The sequence below is a fragment of the Poeciliopsis prolifica genome, unplaced genomic scaffold (assembly GCF_027474105.1).
Source record: "Poeciliopsis prolifica strain line A6 unplaced genomic scaffold, Auburn_PproV2 SCAFFOLD065, whole genome shotgun sequence".
NCBI lineage: Eukaryota > Metazoa > Chordata > Actinopteri > Cyprinodontiformes > Poeciliidae > Poeciliopsis > Poeciliopsis prolifica.
This window is the reverse complement of record NW_026562440.1, coordinates 1,863,247-1,880,365: the sequence shown is the minus strand read 5'-3', so window position 1 is coordinate 1,880,365 and position 17,119 is coordinate 1,863,247. Positions and strand designations below refer to the sequence as shown.

Below are 17,119 nucleotides of genomic sequence, written 5' to 3'. Positions count from 1 at the left end.
AAACTTTAGGGTTCCATGCGGGATTTCATTTTAATCTGTGCATGAACTGACATTATGAATTTTTAGTACACTTTTTTCATTTTGGCAACCTGATATTTAGGTCAGTTGTTCGGTTGAGGTGGGCCGGCCTTCACTCTGTCCCACTCGCGCATCTGAATGAGGACTCCTAAACTAAATTATTTAATTTTATCATTATTATAATTATTATTATACATCTGTTGTATAGATGACTGTGTAGTCTTTTGAGAGGTTAAAATATAAAAATATATATTTGAAATAGTTAGACAGTCGTTATGTTTAGAGTGCTCATGAGCATCTATATATGTTTTTAGAGTATTGGTGTTGTATGCCCGGCTGTAACAGAACCATCATGACTTGTGTTACGGCTTTCTTTATCCTGCACTGCTTCCAAAGGCACAGACAATCAGCACTAACATTCTCATTTGGGGGGATTTTTATTCTACTTTATTCGTTTTGTGTACTTAAAGTGATCTTGATCTCGCTATAGCATAAACCTGTCAGGGACTACAGATGAAAATTAGCCCGTTGGCTAAATCTTGTCGCATTTTCAGGGTCTGTCGATGCTAACTGATGTTCATATTTAAATAAATAGAAATCCAACATTTATACAGCGACAATGCACACAAATATAAGCACTCTCAACCTGTCTTGAATGTTAATTTCATTTTACTTAATTTGTCACGTCAGGTATTTATAGGCTATTTGGTACATTTTTGTGAAATTGTTTATTCTTGTAGATTGTGTCATATTTTTTAAATAATTTCTGAACAATAAAAATGACTTTTGATTTTGACATTGTTTTGTTTGTTTATTTGTTTTTTTTTTTTTTTTTTTCAAAGTTCATCCATACGCTTTTGGTATATGACTTTACAATTTTGCCTGCTCATCGGCTGACTGTGGCGCTCTTGGAATGCCATCCGCAAAGCGGGAAGCCCCGCTGCGGCGTCTGGAGCGTCTCCGAGCAACCACGGCAGGTCTGACGCAACTATTCCCGCCTCTCTTCCGGTCGCTCCCCCCGATCGGATTCAGCTGCTCCAGTCAGAGCAGCGGTTCTTTGGTGGGCTTCACCTCTGCAGCTCGTGAACCACTTGTGCGATGACGAGCTGATAGTGCGGCTGCTCGGGACGTTCAGACGAGGTAATTTTCTGCACTTTTCGTATTTGCGTTTGCATCTCTCACCGTGTGGCAGAAAAGCGAAAAAAAAAAAAAAAAGTCAAGTTGCTGCTCGCATGTAAAATTGCTTTTGTGGAAATATTTTTTGGGATTTTAGAATGGTGATGTTGCAATGTCTGCTGACGCACTAGATGTCAAGTAGACGTTCAAAAATTAATCGAAATCATTTTTTTTTTCTATTTTATTAGTTTATTACCAAACTTTAAAATGAACTGCAAATTATGATTGTTAATTTGAATGTTTTGCATTCTTGTACCTTATTTGTCAGATTATATTTTCATTATATATGATGGGATTTGATTTACATACATCGTGTAATACTGGTAGAGTTAAAGCAAAATACAAGTTTTTTTGTTTGTTTTTTGATTAATTGGCATTCCTCTGGAATTATACTAAAACCGTTTCTCAAAGTAACAAAAATAACTATTTCTGAACATAAAACATTAGCATATTTGTGTCTTTTATATATATATATATATATATATATATATATATATATTATATATATATATATATATATATATATATATATATATATACACACAGTTTGTGTGAATATATATTCACACAAACTGAAAACACATGCAATATCTATAAATTAAAGTGACAGTTTCATGAAGCTTTTGTCATAGCAATGGTATAATTTGGTAGCTATACCATTCTTGTGGTAAGCTGACAATGGTATACCGTGACAACCATATGCAGTTGAGCTTGCCAATGCCCTTAGCACTGAGCTTCATAAAGAGCTGGCTTGACTTGTGTTTTTTGAAAATATTTTCATGTTTTCATGGAGTATACGCTCTGAAATTTGAAACCTCTCGAGAACATAATAACAGGCAGGTTATGGAAAACATAACACTAAAGCCCGATTGGTTTCTGGCAGTGTTTGTTGTGTAGACATGACTGCAATGTTCCAGATACGGGAGCCAAACTTTACAAGCTGCCAGGTTTTTCCACAAAGTGCGCTTAATAATATGGTGAAATAAATTTAAAACCAGAGTTTTGAATTGTGGTTGATTATGACATTTGGCATAACAATGGGTTTTCCAACCCATATATTGTATTTTGCAATAAATCTGCAAAAAAGTGGCTTACAAATTTCTTACAGAGATTTTTTTCCATAGTATTTTAAAACCTTTTGTTAGTTAGCATGAGCATGTTATGGACTATTTGCAAATTCTCCTTGCTCAGCACTTCCTGTTCAAAATTTTAATCAACTCATTAGCTTGCACTCAGCGTTTACAAATGTTTCAAACATGCATGCTTCCTGTTTTAGGGCTCTTCTCTAACAGCGTTGTCTCAGGGGCCACATTGATTCTTGTCGAGACTAAGAAGCGAATCCATTTGTAGGTATTCATAAGTCAGCTGCTCTGCACAGTCAGAGGTCTAACATACCATGCAGGAAAGCCAAGTCGATCATTAGATAGCCTACAAGGAGAGTGACTAGACTGAAGTTTTGTTGTTGGAACTTTGCAAGAAAACAAAAAAAGTGGGAGATCTGCTTTTGTGCCCTTATGTTTGCACCACAACGAAATGGAGGGTGCACATTGTTTGCTTCACTTAATTTTTGCTTTGGAAATAAATGACTGTAGCAAGGCTATTCTCTTGTGTTGACTGTAGGATGCAGATTGCTCTATAAAAAAGAATTGATCCTAAGATACCCTTTTCCACTCTGATGATTATCGAAGGACTGATGTGTTTGATGAATCCTCTCAACCCTTTGCTGTAGGTTGTTTTTTCATCTGCTATTCACAAAAATGTGCATTTGCAGTTCAGAGAAGATTACTTTTGCACTTTGAATCGCAAAAACAATTCAGTCAGCAGCCATAAAACTTAAAAATTGTGCTTAAATTTCAGCATACACAGTATGCATACGTATGTAGCCTTTTAATGTTAATTTAACCCCTGAAAACCTAGATAATGAATGGTTTTAAATATGACCAATTTAACAAACTCAGAGCCCTAATTAGCGAGTTACATTGCTAAAAACTTTATGCTTTAATGCTTGTTGGAAATACCAGGCAGCCTATACTGTACATACACTATTTTTCAACAAGCTTTCAGTTATTTCTTTGGACTTTGTAAAAATTATTAACAGAACCTTATCATTTTCAGAAAAATGACTTTGAGAAATCAGAAATGTCTACAACAATAAAGGAATGGAGTATATTTAAATTGGATCTTTAGGCATCTTGTCTAGATCAGCAGCAAACTATGGAGAAATTAGAGATGATGCCGTTATTCTGTTATCCTACATTAGATAACAAACCCTTTAGTTTGAGTTTGTGGACTTGTTTTTTTTCCTGTCTTGCAGTATGTGCCTGTAGGATTTCATTACTTCTCTGACCACAGCATAATTGAGCTTCAACTGTTTCACCGTTGCATTAAAATCCTTTCAGGATCATGGATGATAATGTTCCCTACGTTTTAGACACAAGTGACTCTAAGGCCATCAGCCATAGTGCCCTAGTTCCCAGTAACTTGATAAGACTGGTTGATGCAATAAACATTGTGGACAGGAGGTGGAAAATTGCTGGTTCATTAGAAGACTCTGTATGGTTGCTTTGGAGATGATTAAAAAGCTGGTGGTCTGATACCCCCAGTGGACTTAGCCTTAGTTTATTGCTGTTATTAACTTGCTGTTAGGCTTTCTGGTGATTAGCTCCCGAGTTTTGTCTCCTGCTTGTGGCAGACAGTTACCATTAGTTTTCAGAATAAACAATGCATTTGTAATTAAACTTTAGCACCAAGTAAGATAGTAGGGTTTCAGTTTTAAAAGTTACGTTTTTTGTGGGGGGTTTTTGCATTCAGCAGACTGATGATGGACGCCACTTCGTCTCCACGGATCGTGGAGGAGGCAGAATGTAGCAGCAGCGTAGATCTTCATGAAGATGACCATCTATTGACGCTAAAGGCTTTGACTGAGAAATTAAGATTGGAGACCAGGAGGCCGTCTTATCTGGAGTGGAAAGCTCAACTGGAGGCAGAAAGCTTCAAAGACTCACAGACTGGAAAATTCCAGATTCAGGAGGAGCGGGATGGGCAAGCAGTCACGTACAAAGAGGCTGCAGCAAACTCGAATAAAAGTCAGCAAAAGCAGCCCTCAGGTGTGCTGAAGGGCTTTGAAAACATCAACGAGGCTCTCGCTTGGCTCAGAAAAGAACTGGTGAGTTGGTTTAATCTTTTGATCACTGGACATTTTTGACATATTTGTTTTGGTTCCTCATTTCACAGAAGCACTGATTTTTTTTTTTTTTTGCTACTTAGCCAATTAGAGGTTAGCAAAGCTCATGCTGTCCAATTAGTGGCCAGAAGAATGCCATTCATGTCAGACAGTGTGATCGATTGTGAGTCCGACAATAGAATTACACAGATTTTTCTGCAAGTGTAATCATCTTTACTCTGCTCAATTACTCTGCATATTCAGCCACGGCTCATGAGCTCGGATCGAGCAAACAAAGAGGCACTTATGGAGGCGGACTTGCACAGTATGGGGCTGCAAACATATTGCACCAGGACCCCAGCTGATTGTGATCTTTGTGCAGAAGGAGGGAATGAGCAAAATATGAGAAGTTTGTTTGTGGATGCCCCACTGTGAGCTGTTCTTTCAGATGCTACTTCACAATAAAGACCACACACTGAGATCTGAGGTCAATAAAGTCCATATAAGCAATGAACAACTTGTTACATTTCAGTAAGTGCCCTAAAAGTGCCTTAGAGTAAGACTTGTGCACTCTAAAACAGCATTAATGCACTGTTGTGACAATGAAAACAACAGAAATGTCCAGTGTCCCGATTGGGTAATTTCCTCTTGTCTTCTCTTGTTTAGACAGATATGCGCTTGCAAGACCAGCAGCTGGCCAGACAGCTCATTCGTCTCCGGAGTGACATCAACATGCTGAAGATCGAGCAGACGTGCCACCTGCACCGTCGCATGCTCAACGACGCCACCTTCGGCCTTGAGGAAAAGGACGAGCTGTCCGACCTGCTGTGCGAGTGTCCCGTCACACCGGGGCTCGGGCTCTCGGCCCCCCTGAGACTAATCGGGGTCACCAAGATGAACATTAACTCTCGAAGGTTCTCGCTCTGCTAGGTCAAACTTTGTGGAAAGTGATTGTAAGAAATCCTTCAAAACTAGCTGAGGACTAAGTCATGTTAGTCAACAGGAAGTGTATTTGCCATTAAAGTTCCATGCGAAAGTATTGATGACCCGTGACCTTTTACACGTGCAAAAATGCAGTGGGTGGAGGAGCATCATTTGCATTAAAGTCATGGGAAATATTATAGGATTTATTAATAATCTGTTCGAGAAGGAGAATGTAGAGCAAAAACAGAAGGGGGCCCAATACAGAGCCTAGGCGTATATAAGTGGAACCTGACATGATGGTGTTTATACAGACACCCAGGATTCTGTTTTCAAAAAGGTATTTTTTTTTTATATAATTCAGAGGGCTCAACAATATAAAAATTGAAATTCTCCTTATTAGTCTTATTGTAATTTGTTGTCTGTTTCTTGTAAAATTATTGATTTAATCATGTAATCAGCTGGAATAATTTCAATTGTTTTGGGTAGGCATAGCTCTTGGAGGCTTTACTGTTGAGTTAGTGCTGCTATATATTTAGAAGTGAGTCCTGTCAACAAAATACAGGATAAGGAAGCTTTTTATCAAGTGTCGTTAGTGTTTAAGGATCCATTCAAAAAACTGCAAACTGAAATACATAAGTACAAAAGTACAAGTTGTTTTCATCTTTGATTTCTGGCTTTAAGCTGTCTACTGATTTTTGAGTTGCTAATCAGGATTTTGACCTACTAACTTCGTAGGTCAGGAGATAGAGACGTTGTACAAAGCTGATGGGAAGTGATCAGAAATATTTAGTATCATCAATTTCACAGTGAGGCTCATTCAAGAAAAACAGGGCTTATTTTTACCACAGGATTTTCAAAAATATAAGCCCAGAGTTAATTTTTTAGCCTGCCCAGAAAGTCAGATCTGTTTTCAAAAACCTTAATTCATTTTGTTAAGTTTCAGAGAGCCGCATACTGACCGACACCTCTTTTTTAAATTATTACTGCTGCTAATAATGCAGTTGTTTCAAAGAGAGACAATCAATTGTTTTGTTAATATGTACTAGTCTGCGCAGTAAATGTTTAAGACAAATTCATCACTTACTTGAAGTGAAGAATGTTTTCTTCACACTGCATCTCTGCCCACCAGCTGTCCCTTATGATGTTATTCATTTCATGCCTAAACAGATTCATTTGCATGATAAAAATGGCAGCCTTGAAACTCAGCACTATCTGCATGACAGCCATAAAATATGACACAATACCCAAATAAAGAAAGACTGGATATTTTCTTGACAAGTTGGTTAAATAAGTCTCTAATGATTTAAGCAGCTTCTATAAAATATGTCCTCTATTAAGTTTTCCCTCGCTCTGATTTTCATGTTCCTGAAAGAGAAATGAATCCCCCAGCCGCCGCCCGCTCCCAGTAAAACAACAGATGTGACACCACAGACAGAGCCACTTCCCACCAGGGCCACGCTGCAATAGCGTGAACACGGCAGACAGAAACGTCACCGAGGTGGACTGCAGGGTGACATGGGCCAGATACCCAGACTTCCTTCTCAGACTCGCAGCGAGACTTTAGTGTGGGAGTGTTTTTGGCACATCTCTCATATGAACTGCGACGATGCAACAGCTCGGTGCCACGAACAGGAAAAAGAAACTTGATCATTTATATTTTACTGACCACATTGGCTCCTTTTTTAGTTGCTGACTTGAATTATGTGAACTTTCCCTACTGGAAATATATTTTGTTCATTTATTAGTGATTTACTCAAAGTCTTTGACAAGCAAAAAGAAATGTTACTGTTAAGTGGTGTGAACTTACAAACTTTATGTCAGAGGAAAATTTGAATCCGGTCCTGGAATCATGTCCAAGATTGGAAAAATAGCTTCACCAACATAGGAATGGTAATTTTAGAAAACCTTTTTATCCTTTTTTTCCCCCCAACCTGACTGTACATGTTATTTATGAACAGAAAAATAACATTTTAACTTGTAGTTATTAGTCAGTTGGTTTATCTGTTTTTTTTTACAAGAGCTGCTGGTAACTAGTAATTTAAAAAGTAACTTAAATATACATCAGGTGCTTTCTATCTGCTGGAGGTGGATTAAGCAGCTGTAAAAGTGAAAATTGACATTTTCTTAACCAGTAATTAAGACATTATAACTACAACTTGTTAGTTTAAACAAAGATGTGACTGTTTTCTGAACTTTAAGCTAATGATTCCAAATCTGACTGCAAGCTTATCCAAAATTAGACATTTTTACCTCTTTTTGGAGCAAACTGAACCCATTTAATGGCTCCACAGGAAGGACACCCAGACAGGTTCATGCAGGCATAATAGCAGGGGCTCCGGTCAGTACTGGAGCGGCAAACTCTAAAACAACACAATCTTCTCTTTTAATGGCTTCATCTGACAAGCTCTGCTATGTCGTAATTACTTGCTTCAAAGAGGTGCTCTGTTCGTTCTAAAATTGGATTAAAGACAAGAAGTTACTGGAGACCAATTAGTGTTTCTCCCCATAATGTGAGAAAACATTTTGGTTGCACTGACTGTGTGTCATGATCATTTAGTCTCCTGCTGAAGCAAAGCAAAAGAGGGACAATATCACTGGGTTCAAATAAAATAATCCAGAAAAAGAAGCCCCGCTCTACTCCAATCCACATGACATGACCAAGGTAAAAAGAGTTGGGATTAAGTTAAAATTTGTCAAGTGGGTGAAATATTATGGAATTGGATGAGGAACAGGAAGTAGAAACATGTTGAGAGGCATCAGAGAATGGAATGCGACTAAACCGAGCTTGTCCTGCCAATATCTCCATCCCTGAGACTCTAAACTAATCCCTGACCGTGAAGGCATTCAGCAGGACCATTTTGATGGAGCTGAATCAAGTTCCACGGCAGCTTAGGTGCATCCAAGCAAATGATCCAAGGATCATAATTAGATTGTAAAATGATGTAGGAAAGTCGAGTCAAATGCTGTTATTTCCACTTCAAACCGCACACCAACACACCGGGACACAGTAATTAGGTGAGACACTGTCACAAGTGTTTTGGTTTTTTTTTTATGCAACATCATGATGCTTGCAATTATGCAATACCATTATGAATATAAATCAATGTAATTGATTTGTTATGTAATAACCACAACTTGCTGCAAAACTGCTTTAAGAGTCACTAAGAACCTGCTGGCAGCAGTACTGCAGTATTTAGGCACAATGACAAATTTAATGCAACACAAAAATGACCTGAATGTTGGAAAAAATGTACATCAACCACCCATAAGCTGGCCTTGTCAAATAAAATACAGTCCACACTTTGTGGCTTTAAATGAATGCGATTGTTTTTTTTACAGTATCTTCTAGGTCAGTTTGAATAAGGCATAAACATATAAACTGAGTTAGCGCTGATTAGCAAAGTGTGAGGTAAAAGCAGAACTTATGATACTATACATAGCAAAATCCTTACATCGAAACAAATGAAGAAAACTGAAGGTGGATGAAGCCGATTAATTTATGGTTAAATTAAGATACAAATCTCAGTCTTAACCTTCTAACGTGTGCACAGTCTACCGGTGGAGTCTCCAGTCGCTGCTGTGCTGACTGGAGAGCTAAGCTTTATCACAGAGAAAAGTGGCAGATACTGCCAATAAATGAGTACAAAACCAAAGATAAAAGTTTAAAAATAACTCTGAGGCGAATCCAGCTGAAATGTAAAACAATAACTAAAAGTCCACTACAAGGTCTGCATAAGTGCGTAAGTCGACTAGACAGAATGATTTTCCTTAAATGTACAGGGCCAATAGAACGTCCTCTTGATAATTAGAGGAATAAACATATAACCAAATCTTAGGTCAGTGCTGTGGACCACCTTCATCTGATCCGCTTTAAGAAAGTCAACCGCTCGTCTGAGGCGTGGCCATGGCTTCATGTCGACAGGTCAGGGGGTCACCGCCTCCTGGTCCATGCTGCAGCCGAGAGCTTCGATATCGTTGCTGATGTCAGTAATCATACGGTCCCATTCGTCTCCCTCGGAGGTGTCCCGGCCCTCCTCCGACGCCGTGCTGTCGCCGCTTCCTCCCGCCGCTCCATTGCCGTTGGTGGTGGAGTCGGAGGCAGAGCTGGCCGTGCGTTTGCAGCGGCCGAAGCTGTCCGTGATTATGCCGCGGCCGTCCTTCACTCCGATGGTCTCTAGAAAGTTTTCAAAGTGCTGGCTGTCCTTCTCGGGTATGAAGGGACGCAGGCCTTAACGGGAGGACAGAAATAATGTCAAACATCTCTTGGACATGAAGAAAATACAAAATGTTCATAAAACATACACACATTTGTATGTTTTCTTGGGACTTTATGTTCATGTCAAAACAAAATTAGCCTCTTCCATGTTCTTGAGTATACGTTGGCCTATTAAATCATCGTCAAATTGTAGTCTGATGAAACTTTGACGTGAGATAAGGTGTTTGTACCAAGTAGGAGGAATTTCCTGCTGTCCCCGTAGAGCTGCCGCAGGTTGATGCAGAACTCATGAATAGAGGAGCCATTCCTGTATTCATGGAGCAGAGCTGCAAACTGCTGGATCTCCTGCGATGATAGCTTTGTTCGCAACTGTGCAGGAAAAAAAAAAGAAAAAAGCAAGCCAGAAATCATTAACACGTTGAAAAGTGTTTTGGAGAATTCCCTAGCTATTTGTGCTCTCTTTGAGGCAAAAAAAAAAAAATGATGAAATGCCATACTGTAGTCATGTAGTCCTGCAGAAGCTCTGCAGCAGTGGTGCTGAGCTCTCCTTCACTTGGGGCCTTTGTCTGAGGGGAAACTGGGGTGGATGTAGAAGGAGAGCTTCCTTCTGTGGCCTGGAAAGGACTGAATAAAAACACACCAGTGTAAGATGCAAGTGAACCAGTGTTTAAATTAAAAACGGCTGTGCGCAAATGTACATACAACGGGCTGGTATCTCTCTCAAAAGCCTCCTTGACATCTACTTTGCTTGAAGAGTCGTCTTTAAAATGACAAAATATTTACAATTTAAGGTTAGCGGCTTAATAAGCGCACAAAGCTTCGTGTAATTGATCATCAGTAAACAGCTTATGTAACATTATTTGGAGAGACTGTGTTTCCTCACCACTGTACAAAGAAGGGTGTCTTGTAGGCGTTGTAGCTCCATCAAATATGGCTCTGTCTAGAAAGTCTATAGTTGATTCTGTGTAAACAATTTGAAAGACCTGGCTGAGCAAAAGACACAGTTCCTCCGCTGCTGCCTGCAAGAACAAAGAAATATTAGAAATGTTCACTTCTAACTCTAATCAAATAAAAAAAAATAGCCCTGACAAATAAATACAAAGCAAGAAGCAGAAATCTTTGACCCACTGTGTTTCCCCCCATTTGACATTTTTAAGCTGGTGAGGATGTAAAAAATAGACTTATGAATGCAATTTTGGTTTACAGGTTTGTATTTTCCCCCATATTTCAAAAACTGTTGACATTGCAGTTTTCTCAAATCTTGTGTTTCTCTTAAGATTTGAGGGAGACTTTATGTGACTGTCATTAGTTTTTGTTGACAGCACAGGTGGCTTTAAAGTTGTCAGCAGCATCTCTGTTTGCATTTCAGGAAACATACCTTATTATCAACTGCAAGGACAAGAAGACAGCAGACCTCCACCAGCACAGCGCCGCTCTCTGACAGGGAGCTGAGAGTCTGGGATTTGTTTAGGTCAGGACATGAGCTGGGACAGGGAGAGCCTCCTGACTCTTGAGCTGAAATAACAAAAACACAAAACTCTCAGTTCATCTGATTAACTGCTACCCTAACATCAGTGGCAATATTCCTGATCATGTGGATTTTTCAGTTTTGTTCTGTTGACAGGAAATTAAATTTGTATTACAGAGGCCTATAAACAATAATTTCTTATTGTGGAGCAGGTTTTGACCAAAGTGATGAAGTTCCTAAAGAAAATGTGATTTGCACAATACGACCAATAAAAAAAGATTTGGGAAGTCCTTATTGCACCAAAAACTGATTTTTCTCTCCTCCTTATTTGACCACACAGTCCTCTGTCAGTGACAGGACATCAATCACATAGCATTTGTATGCATACAAGGAGATTATAGATATAAGCAGTCAAAAATCACATACCAGTCCATTTTAAGTTTTTGAAATTATATTTCAATATGCCAAATAATTTACTAGTGAGGGTAGAAGAATTACATAATGCCAACAGATCAGGGTCAAGAGGCCACAAATGGTTTGTCACTTGGAATGCATGGTGAAAATAAAAGATATCAAAAATGATTTTGAGATTTATTCACTTTTTAAAACTCACTAGTATTTTTTTTAAATAAATAAATAAACATTTAGTGTGTGCAGCATTTTCTATGGCTGGAGCTGTTTTAAATATTATAACTTTTGAAAATATAAATAAGTGAAATTCACAAAAAAAAGTTTAACTATGCATTACTGCCATCTACTGGATAGAAGTGCAGCTGGGACTTGTGTGCATACTTTGACATTGCAATACAGAAAAATTCTATTGGTATTTCCATGGACAGTATTATAGATCATCTCATACTGCTGCAGCTTCAATGCAGCAGTATGAAGCTACTGCTTCTCCTTTTACCTGTTTTTATCACCACAAGGTGCAGAGAGTCGTCCCTGATGTATGAAACAGCAGCGATGTCGTGGATTGGCACTCTAAGGATGATGTCTTCTCCATCTCGCCAAACAAGCTTGATGTTGTACGCCGACAAGCTCACAACTGCGTCCTGATCTGATGTCAGCTGGCCCGCCAACTGATGGGATTTCTGAAAAATAGGAGGAGGAAAACATTACACCAGCAATTCTCAATGTCCAGACTCTGATCTAGACTGGACCATAAGCCAACCGTGACCCCACACTTCAGGGGCTGAAAAAGCAGTTGATATGGTGGAAATGGACAAATAGAAGTGCAACAATCTTAACTCTCATATTTACAGTGACAAGCTCCCAGGCCTCAGGTAGAGGACCCGAGGTCAGAGGATAAGAACCACCCACGGTGGGTGAGAGGGGAATTGTTAACAACATTATGCAAACAGATCTTCCAAATGGAAAACAACCTAAAGCAGACGGCCAAAGTAGTTACAAAGAGTTGGACCTTTGTACATCAAGTTTGTACACTGGGATTAAACTACTTCCTGCTACTGTCAGCTTTGTACTAGTAACCACCCAAATAAAGATGTAGGAAAATCATACTGATGGTCCAGGCTAACACTGTGCATATACTTACTCTTGCATTGTCAATGAGCTGCAGAACCTCTGTTCGACTCGATGGGTTCAAGTATCCTGGAACTGATGTCAGCTGCCCTAAATACTGACAGAAAAGAACAGGTGACTATTTTACATTAAGAGTTTTTGTTTTGTTTGATTCATCTCTATGACTAATGCCTCACTCAACAAAAAACAACTTGTTAGATCCCTTTAATATGTGTATGATCAAGAAACATACTTCGACAGTTAAACTCACTTTTACTTCCTTCTCAATGTAGTCATTAAGCAGAATGTCAGGGTCAATGCGGTGGTCAGGCTGAGACAGGGAGAAGGTATGGAGGGCCCTGCGCTCTGTGGATTTCTCCTGAGCCTTCTTGTCTCTTCCCTTCTCTCCTTTCAGAAAGACCCGCTTGAACGGAGACACAATCCCCGGCTATAGATAACAAAACAGAGGTGATGACAAAAATAGATAGCCTGATGTGCTTTCACTAACATGCCCAAGTCACATCATGTATGTAGCAAAATAGGCCAAACTATTCTGTTTAAGTCATGCAGCAGACTTAAATAGCATAGCTCTCTATATAAACACCCCCACATAGTTTTAGTAGTCTGATTAAGATATTGCTTAGATACACAAATAAATATACAAGGAGATGAAATAGTAAAGTGCTTCTGACAGCGTTTATGTTTCACCTCACTGTTTTAACAAAAGCAAAAGGAATAATAATGATACTGAGAGTTAAGCTCAAATATAAAACAAAATTTGCATGTATAAATGCTGCATTATGTATAAGCGAAAATAAAATCTGCTTGAAGATCTTGATATTTTAAGCCACCTCGTAAAAATCTGTTCGGACCCTGAAGACTTTAAAAAGCGTTACCTCACTCTCCATGATCCCGCAAGCAAGCAGTCACACACACCTGTTCAATAGTAACTTCACAGCCTGGCAACGGGTGCAGCTACAATTACTAATCTATCTCCAGTTGGCCGAGCTTGCAAAGTGACAGCTGCCAACTGACGAAAAGAACAGAGGACCAGGCCTGGGCGGTGCGCATGAGGGGTGTGACCCCCAAAAAAGGAAGGAACGTGTCTTTGACTTCTACTCAGGCACAAGAACAGGAAAGGGACTGGCCACAACTTCCTGTGATGACACGCGCTTTAAATGTTGTGACATTCATTTCTGCAGCAGACTTCTCACGTATTTTTGTTGGTTTGCTTTGCAGACAATGGCCAGAAAAAACCCTCACTTGTGCTTTCACTCTTAAAACTACTGATATTCTGATGTCACAGCTTCTGCCCGACTCTCTTTCTCTAAGGACTTTGTAAATGAGTCTGTGCATAAGTCTGCAAAACCACAGCAAGAAAGAACGGCATACATTTCACTGTGCTAACCACACCAGTCACGTCTCAAATATTGGTTACGTTGTAAATTTACAGAAGGGAAATGTAGAAACAAAATTTTCACATTCATGTCATGCTTGCTGCTTTTTTCCTTATTATTATTTTTAGATTCAACTCTGACTTTGTCAGACAAGTTACATATAAGCATCACTAGCATGTTGACTTTTTACTCTTCACATAGATCAAAAAAGAGCTGCTCAATTTTCCTATTTGTTTTGTCACATGAACTGTTATGTTTCTTGCCAGGTTGGTGAAAATAACACAAGGAGTTACCAAGACAAGAAACCTCCTCCATGACAAAATTGTATGATTGATTGCTGTGTCTCAAACCTAATTATCAGAGTCCTACAATATTCTCCCAGATTCAGATTTCTTCGTATCCCAAATTGGGCAATTGATGTTGTAGCAAATATAAAAACTAAAAGACAAAGTATCAAAGATTTAAAAAAATAAGGACATTATCTGTAATGTCCACCAGAAGCTTGGATGATTTAAAATCTCTTCTAAAAACTCATTTATTTTTCTTGGTTTTTTTATTCTTGGGGGCTGGAGAATTAGGCTTCCTAAATCTATTCCTGCTTTTATTGATTATTTTATTCTGGCATTGTGTTCTTGTTTCTTTTATTTCACTTTCTTTGCCTATTTTACAGATGAAGAACTTTGGTCACTTTATTGTGTGTGAGAGTGCTACACACATAAAGACTGATTAATAAATGGATATTTTAAATCCATGAGTCTCTTACTCTGCCTGTTGGCTTTTCACTTTTTGAGTTGGGCATCATCACAAGAAATAAGGTGATGCTTTAATATCTCGAAAAGTTCCTGTTACACCCCTATAAATATTTCAGAGCAGAGTCTCTGGTGCTTTTGACAAACTTGAAGTAGAGCTACCTAATCTAGTTTTAAGGTAGCATCTGTTTCAGTTCACATTGAAAGGATCATTTGAAATATTTAATATTAAAAAGTAATGAGACTTCAAAACTTGCCATAAACTAATCATTGAATTTCTTTAAGACTATTGGCACTTTCTCAACTAACCATATGTTGATGAACAAATCCCATTTGCAGTTCTGTTTAAGAAAGCAAATATGTTTGAGTACAGCCCAAAAATAATTGTTTTAGCAGACAGATGACACTGATGATGTTTGGCTGCTTACAAAGTTATACTACAACACCATGGTAGTGCTGCTGCATTATTTAATAGTATGCCACAGCTCAACACATTAACATTTTACGACTTCTGCCTTTGTCATTTGATACAGCAGCCTTGGCAAGCAACTTACTTGCCATTATATTTCAAATGTTCTTAATCTAGAGATCAAGAGAGGAAGGCACTTTCATGGAATATGTAAAGCAATACTTTTCAAGGTTAACGACATTGACATGTAAATTCATCATGTCTTGGCATTATTCACTGAAAGCTGTATCTAAAGTGAATATACTGCTGATATAGCTGATTCATAGTAACATTTCTATATTTATAAATTGAGTTCTTTCACTTCTAAAATTCAGTTGGTAGCATTAGTGGATTACTAATGTTGAAAGGAATCAAAAAAGCTTCTACAGAAATGAAATTTCTGTCAATGTTTGGTGAAAATCATATATCAGCCATGATATTCCTCCAAATAAGATTTTGAACCTCAATGGTCCAGAATATATTTGCACTAGACCAAATATTATGAGTTAAGATAACTCTTGGTAAAATTCAAAGGAGCAATTTATCGCGTCATTAAAGTGACTCCCTATCAGCACCATGTGGTAAAAATAGTCACTGCAGTTGCCCATCTACCAAAATAAACATTACAAAGAGGCATTAAACTGATACCATTAAGAATAAAACAATGTGATCACCGCTTTCTACCAAGAACAAACAATTATAAACTAACTTGTTTGTTTGTTGTTGTTTTTTTCCACCGTTTGTCCCATCTTGACATTTAAGAAAACGACAGAATGTACCTTTACAAATTATTACACGTCTAGTATGGAAAGTAAATCCCACATCAGCTGGGGGTCATTGCATAGTATTGCAGGGACCTTTTGTGAGGGGGAGATAGTAAATCTGCTCACTCTCTTGAACCAGAACAACTATCGAGAACAGTTTCTCCTACCTGTCAACCAAACGTGTTTTGTCTGTGTCTTAGAGGCTGTTGGAATTACGGTATGCACCTATTACATTAAGGGACAAACTAATCTCTGATAATTAAATGCAGTATTCTTAGTTATGCAATAATTCCTAAATGATATTTTAAAAACTTTAAACCGATAATTGCAGATGAGCAACAACTAAAACGTGAAACAAGAAAAGTGAAGAACGCCGACGTTTGTAACATGGAAACCCACAGAAGAACAATCGTTCAAAAGTTTAATGCAGATCTGACTTGATCTGCATTAAATCTAACCCACAGCACTAAACTCCACTAATCAAACACATTATGCAATATTCACTAGTATTCCCTCTTTTGAATAGCTTATTAAACATACTACCTGCATGTTAGTGCTGTAAAGTGGTGTGTTTGATTATGATTGCTTGTCAGCTAGCACTAAACTTTTCTAATTAGCTAACAGTTAGCCTTACTCCCGGCAAGCTAACAAGTTAGCGTGTAGTTAATGTTCAAAAAAGTGCACCGCAACCCACCTTTTTGACTTTTTTCACATCTTCCTCCATCTCTAAGTTGTCTTCTTCATTCTCTCTTCAGCCCGGAGATCTACGTGAGACTGGGTAGGACCCCAGGAGCTTTAAAACAGCACCTATCTAAGGGCGGTTAGCCTGCTAGGCTAATTTATTTTAGCACTGTGTATCTAAAGAGATACCCAGTTAGGAGCTGATAGCAACTCGCCATCCCAGCTCTGTTCTTATGGCTTAACAGGTCGACAAAAAACAAAACCCTGATTATCAGAGACTTTAAAAGAAAAACAGACACGGCGCGTGTCTAGAGCAACTAAGGAAAAGGTCTGTTAAAAAGACAAACTCGATGGAAACAGCAAAAACTTTTCAATCGTGCCGCCATTTTGGGCGTTGAACTGCAGTCCAGCATGCTTTGCTCTGATCAAACCAAAACAGCCTGTTGGAGTTGTGCATTACTGAGATTACTGGACTTTCACGGAGGACGAAAACGGCAATAAATAAATAAAAAATAAAAATGACAAAACATTTATTTTTGAAATGGCATAAAAGATTTGAATATTTGCAAATTCACCACAGAATACCACATACCTGGC

At 38.5% G+C, this 17,119-nt stretch overlaps 2 protein-coding genes across 4 annotated transcripts; one reads left to right on the top strand and one right to left on the bottom strand.

The window, feature by feature from the left end:
- Positions 1-1,040: 1,040 nt before the first annotated feature.
- On the top strand, positions 1,041-5,396 carry fam167ab (family with sequence similarity 167 member Ab). Of its 2 annotated transcripts, none has more exons than XM_055020058.1 (3): positions 1,041-1,158; positions 4,009-4,360; positions 5,024-5,396. In XM_055020058.1, exons 2-3 carry the CDS (start codon positions 4,013-4,015, stop codon positions 5,285-5,287), a joined length of 612 nt encoding a protein of 203 aa, XP_054876033.1. In that variant the 5' UTR covers positions 1,041-1,158; positions 4,009-4,012; the 3' UTR covers positions 5,288-5,396. The 2 variants fall into 2 exon arrangements, with proteins under 2 accessions (XP_054876033.1, XP_054876032.1); XM_055020057.1 differs by having other exon boundaries at positions 4,006-4,360.
- A 2,920-nt stretch (positions 5,397-8,316) lies between these two features.
- ccm2 (CCM2 scaffold protein) lies at positions 8,317-16,916 on the bottom strand. 2 transcript variants are annotated; one of them, XM_055020145.1, is made up of 10 exons: positions 16,536-16,916; positions 12,755-12,931; positions 12,518-12,601; positions 11,873-12,056; positions 10,876-11,012; positions 10,381-10,516; positions 10,200-10,257; positions 9,995-10,121; positions 9,728-9,866; positions 8,317-9,509 (listed from the first exon to the last, which is right to left on the bottom strand). In XM_055020145.1, exons 1-10 carry the CDS (start codon positions 16,563-16,565, stop codon positions 9,205-9,207), a joined length of 1,377 nt encoding a protein of 458 aa, XP_054876120.1. In that variant the 5' UTR covers positions 16,566-16,916; the 3' UTR covers positions 8,317-9,204. The 2 variants fall into 2 exon arrangements, with proteins under 2 accessions (XP_054876120.1, XP_054876121.1); XM_055020146.1 differs by lacking the exon at positions 16,536-16,916 and adding an exon at positions 13,380-14,216.
- Between the last annotated feature and the right edge of the window lie 203 nt (positions 16,917-17,119).

Excerpts from the sequence above, each read along its gene's own strand:
- fam167ab (XM_055020058.1), top strand. The coding sequence starts at position 4,013 with ATGATGGACGCCACTTCGTCTCCACGGATCGTGGAGGAGGCAGAATGT. Across the intron at positions 4,361-5,023 it reads CTTGGCTCAGAAAAGAACTG|ACAGATATGCGCTTGCAAGA; the intron begins GTGAGTTGGTTT and ends TCTCTTGTTTAG.
- ccm2 (XM_055020145.1), bottom strand. The coding sequence starts at position 16,565 with ATGGAGGAAGATGTGAAAAAAGTCAAAAAG. Across the intron at positions 11,013-11,872 it reads CCTTGTGGTGATAAAAACAG|CTCAAGAGTCAGGAGGCTCT; the intron begins GTAAAAGGAGAA and ends TTGTTATTTCAG. Across the intron at positions 10,517-10,875 it reads TCCTTGCAGTTGATAATAAG|GCAGCAGCGGAGGAACTGTG; the intron begins GTATGTTTCCTG and ends TTGTTCTTGCAG.